This window comes from Cynara cardunculus, assembly GCF_001531365.2.
Source record: "Cynara cardunculus var. scolymus isolate 2C chromosome LG 1, CcrdV1, whole genome shotgun sequence".
NCBI lineage: Eukaryota > Viridiplantae > Streptophyta > Magnoliopsida > Asterales > Asteraceae > Cynara > Cynara cardunculus.
In genome coordinates, this window is record NC_037528.1 from 24837798 (window position 1) to 24842903 (window position 5106).

Sequence of the window (5106 nt, forward strand, 5' to 3'; positions counted from 1 at the left end):
TCTCCTCCCCCCCCCGGCCGGTGGGGAATCCGCTCCCGGGTTGTCACTATGCTGCGTCTGGCCCATCCTCTAGGCACCTTTGGAAGGCAGGGAGTGTGACAACGTACACGCTTCCCTTTACTCCATACCATAGGGCCTTTTCATCAGTTGCAGGGTTTGGTGGTCCGAAATTGACTTGGCTTCGCCAAAAGGCCTCATCTCTTTCCACGAATATGCAGGCTAGAAAGATGCTATTTGCTGCTATTCTAGCTATTTGTGCGTCAAGTTTGAAGAAGATCTCAATCTATAATGAAGAAATGATAGTAGCTCGTTGTTTTATAGGCTTTATCATATTCAGTCGGAAGAGTTTAGGTAAGACTTTGACATGAAAATAGCTATTTTAATGTTCTTTTAACTTCATTTAAGGGATTAGGAGAAACATAAAAACCAGACAAGTTTATACTTTTTAAGGTAGTACATGATGTGACCTCTTGACACAAACACCGACATGGCCTAACTTGTTCAACAAATTATCAAAGTAACTTCAGGTATCTGATTTATCACTAGGCAAATGTAGACGAAGCGGTCATTGAATTTTCATGGTTCTTTTCATTTCGATAGCTCACAGAATGAACAATCAATCACAAAAATAACCATATCAACAACATCATTTCCATTCAATTTTCAACCAAACAACAAATTAGAAGTAAAATATCGAGGGAGTTCAGCTAGTCTATAGACTGAAACAAGTTCATAGCATACGAATTAATTAAGCCGAACAAACATCAATTATTAGGTAATGTGAGATTCCACCTAAATTGGATGAAAAATGTGATCTGGAGAATTGAAGCATGTGATAGAAGTATGCAAATGAAACAGCCATTAAAATCATCATCATTTTATCTTATTTTCCTATATCACTGTCTATGCTATAAACCAAACAAACTCAGTATATCCCGCCTGGAAGTACAGTCTGAGGGTAAGATGTATGTGGACTTTCCTCTGCATCAAGAGGCAAAGAAGCTGTTTCTGAGAAGACTCTGACCATAGCTATGATATATCTATGAACTAAACCCTTGCATTTAGAGTAAAACATGATTAGTCTGGGGGTAACATGTACTCCATAACCATTTATGGAACTGTGGCTTTCTTAGAACAACCATTGATAATGCAAAAGAATCATGATAACTTTGCATCGTGATGATTCAACTTTTAGGTGGGTTATGAATTATGATCTAGCAGATGTCTGCATTGTTACTCTCGAATTGTTGCTGTTGACCTACTATTTTTTACTAATCTTCCTGTTAATGTAACAGGAATATATAATTTCATGGGCATTACTGAATACTGATGGTTAAAAAATTAAAGACATTATGATCGTTGGTTTAGAGCTGCAAACAGTTTTCCTTGACTAGTTGAAAGTAGTCAGTAACCTTCGCCTCCCTTTCTTTATAGTTCAACTAAGTTCCTAACCGGTGCATAGTGGTACGCAAGTGAACAACTTTTCCTACTTTACAACTATAAACATTAAAGCTACAAACTTTCTTCTAGATTTTCAAAAAAGTTTTCAATTAGCAAGAAGAGTACATGAAGCATGCTAAGTGAAAGCATAATATCATGAGAACCATAATCAACAAGTAATAAAACCATATTGACAATTAACCATGGTGTATAAATATGCTTCCAACTCCAAAGACATTAGAAAGAGACATACAACTCGAATGCCGGCACCATGTTGCATAGGTATGTACGAGGCTTATAGCATAAACTTCTTATGTTAAAAAACATTTCATAAAACCAACCTCCAATTAACCAGTTGGCCTTTTTCTGATTCTCCTCCTTGTCGATTCCCTCCAATGGAGCAGGACGAGAATCCGGCCACCAATCAGGAAGCTTCTTCTTTGATTTCTCCCAGTTCTTCATCATTGAATTTGAATAGCTCATAATAGACTCTTCACCAGAAGACAATGGATTCACAGAGACATTGAGCTCTTTCTTTGATTCTTTTTGAGTGCTGACAACCACCTCTCGCCCACCTAGACTCCTATCCCTCCTCGTAACCACCCCTCCACTGTCATTACTCTGGTGCATAAACAAGTTCCGAAACCCTAAGCCTATTTTTACCAAAACCCTAAAAGCAAAAATAGTAACCCAACTCAATGCAATCAACTGGCCAACGAAATAAACCGTTGTTTTTCGGCAGGATACTACGACTCTCCTATCACCGTCGATGGTGATCATAGTCCGAAGGTCCTCCACGGCGTCGCTTCCAGAGTCAACGAATTGATTGAACTTTAGTTCGGCAACTTTCAATAACTTATTCAAAGACGTACTGTCGGGTATGTATTGTTCGAGGTCGATTACCATGTGAAGCTTAGAATCCGAGTGAGGCGAGGAAAAGTCGGCATCGGTGGTCGGGAAGTAGCTGTTACTATCGGGGTGGCGGCGACGGCGAAAATGGCGACGACGGCGTAGAGAACAGAAGGTCGTGAAGGTTGTGGGGCGGTGGATATGGGGTTTGAGGGTTGATATGTGGGGATGGTGGTGGAACCATTTAGGGGAGGCGGTGGCGAAATGTTTAATTGATGGATTGGTTGTGCGACAAGGAGAATGGTTGAGAGAATTCACTGATGGGTTCATCGCCTTGACCGGCGATATGGGGTGCTCGACTTCCGTTCACCGCCGAAGAGAGTTTTTGTAAGCGGAGCTCTGGTGGTGGCCGGACTGGAGATGCGGAGAGTGCAACACACGGTTATTACTGTTGGTCTTACAATACAATGTTACTGTTAGAAAGATTAAAAAAGAGTAAATTACAAATTTAGTCCCCGTGGTTATATCAAAATTATAAATTAAATCTCTCAAACAAAATAATTACATGTATGGTCACCCTAGTTTCCCTTTTGATATGGATTGCATCCCTGCCTTTAACATTATTAACCTTTAGCTCTGTTAAGTCAAGGGTAATCTAGTCTTTTTCTATTGAACAAGTGCATAAAGCTTGTGTTCTTGGTTGACTACAACACATATTCACCATTAATAAGGTTTCTAAGAAGCAAAGTGGGAAGAAAGATTTTGTGTTTTCTTGTTTGAATGCAACATATGCTCAAACAAGCATCGAAGTTGACCTGTAATCGGAAACCATAGCATTATCAAAACTCTGGCTTAGTCCAAAAACATCAGAAGAGAAGATAGATAAATGCTAATTCCACCTTGTGCATATGGAACGGCCCCCTAGATACGTCATGTCCATCATCTTGACACTTCACAACACCTTGTATTAATGTTAATTGATCTTGCAAATAGAATTTTTTGTGTAGATCAAATGTCCATTTTAGTGATCATCTCTTCAATTTTATGAATCAAAAACATCGAATAATCTTAAAGAAAATAGAAAAACCTAAATTATGAGAAGGCTTACGAACCTCTTCGATATGAGAAAGATTGAGTTGAAGCATGACATTGATCCATGAAAGAAGCTCATTCTGATGTGGGTATTTAAAAGAACTCCAGAGCTACATGATTTCTATAATGACGAACACCATCCACACCAACATCACCGACGATTTATCTACTTGGTTCAAAAGAAAAAAAACAACCATCCTCACAGGTCATAGAATCATGGACTCATCGTTGACCATCCTCAAAGGTCACAGCTTCTCATTTCCACCATGGCACCATCGAAGATCCCACCTTTGATTTCCATGCCGACAGATTTCGAAAATTTGATTAAAACAGTAAACATAGGTGGATTTTAAGGCGTTTAACGCTTTGTGGTGGTGTAAATTCCGACAATTTCATAGATGTTTTTGGTTCGGGCTTAACATTATGAGGGATGGTTACAAGAAGTATTCCAATTGAATTCTTTCACACTCTCTGACATTCTCCGATAGCACTCTTTTATTTTCTTCTAGATCTTCTCTCACTCCCCACCCTACAAGGACGAATTAAATAGAAAACTTACATATATTTGTTTCGGTAGAGGTCGCCAACTCGCCATGGTGGAGAAGTCAAACTGAGAAGCTTGTTGAATTTGGGTAAGTTTGCCTCAGTGTCTGTGTGTAACAATGTGTGTATATAGGTGGGTTCAAATGAAAACTCATTTTTCATTATGAACATGATGACAAATTTTGGCCATAGATCAAAATTTAGAAAACTAATTAATGATTAAAACATAAAAAAGTTAATTAAAAGTAATTAAGGACAAAAATGGAAGTTAGAATTTACATCTATACTTTCTTTTTTAATTAAAAAAATTTTATCCCCTTAATTTTTAAACTAAATTATCTTAAAAATAATTAATATTTTCATCAAACAAATTATATCAAAAAATTGAGCATTTCATTCTCTTTGATTTGACATCAATCTCGATATAGTTTTTTTTATATGTTTTAAACGTTTTATTACGTCAAATAGTATATCTATATAATATTCATCATGAATATTTATGTATGTTCATATGTTTACAACAACTCTTTAATATTCATGTATTAATATGATATTCATCATGAATATATAACTTACTATAACATTCATCATGAATATATAACTTACAATAACATTCATCATGAATAGTTATGTATTTTCATGTGTATTCATCAAATCATAGGCGGACCTAGTTAAGTGCCATGGGTGGCACGTGCCACTGTATCGTTTCTCCGCCGAAGAGTAAAAATTTTAGGTTTCGGGAACGGTGTAACCATATTAATTTGTTGTGTGTCACCGTATGTATTTTGAAAGTACAATGAGAACAAGTTTTATTTGGTAGAGTTGATTTGCAAAGCTTTTATTCTACCCCACACCCAAGTCCGAATCATGTTAGTGTCATTTTCTTAGTCAAACGGTGCCACCATTTGAAAAAAAAATCGTATATTTGTTTCTTATAGTCAAACGGTGTCACCGTTTGAAAAAAAAATTCCTAATTTTTTTTCTTATGGTCAAATGGTGCCACCGTTTAAAAAAAAATTTGGGTCCGTCCCTGCATCAAATCTTCAGTATTCATACATTACTATAACATTCATCATCAATATACATCTTACTTCACTCATCATGAATATAAATAGTATTTATCAAGAATCTAAGTTTTCTTTATAATATTCATCATGAATATATATATATATATATATATAT

General features: G+C 36.6%; 1 protein-coding gene across 2 annotated transcripts in view; it reads right to left on the minus strand.

Moving 5' to 3' along the window:
- The window catches only part of LOC112526727, a 6753-nt gene extending 4048 nt beyond the window's left edge, over positions 1 to 2705 (minus strand). For both annotated transcript variants that reach the window (XR_003070640.1, XM_025137133.1), the window contains exon 1: positions 1782 to 2705. Coding sequence is in view for 1 of the 2 variants with exons in the window: in XM_025137133.1 (XP_024992901.1) it covers positions 1782 to 2619 (838 nt within the window). In the remaining variant the exon portion in view is untranslated. The remainder of the gene's footprint in view (positions 1 to 1781) is intronic.
- Positions 2706 to 5106: the final 2401 nt, after the last annotated feature.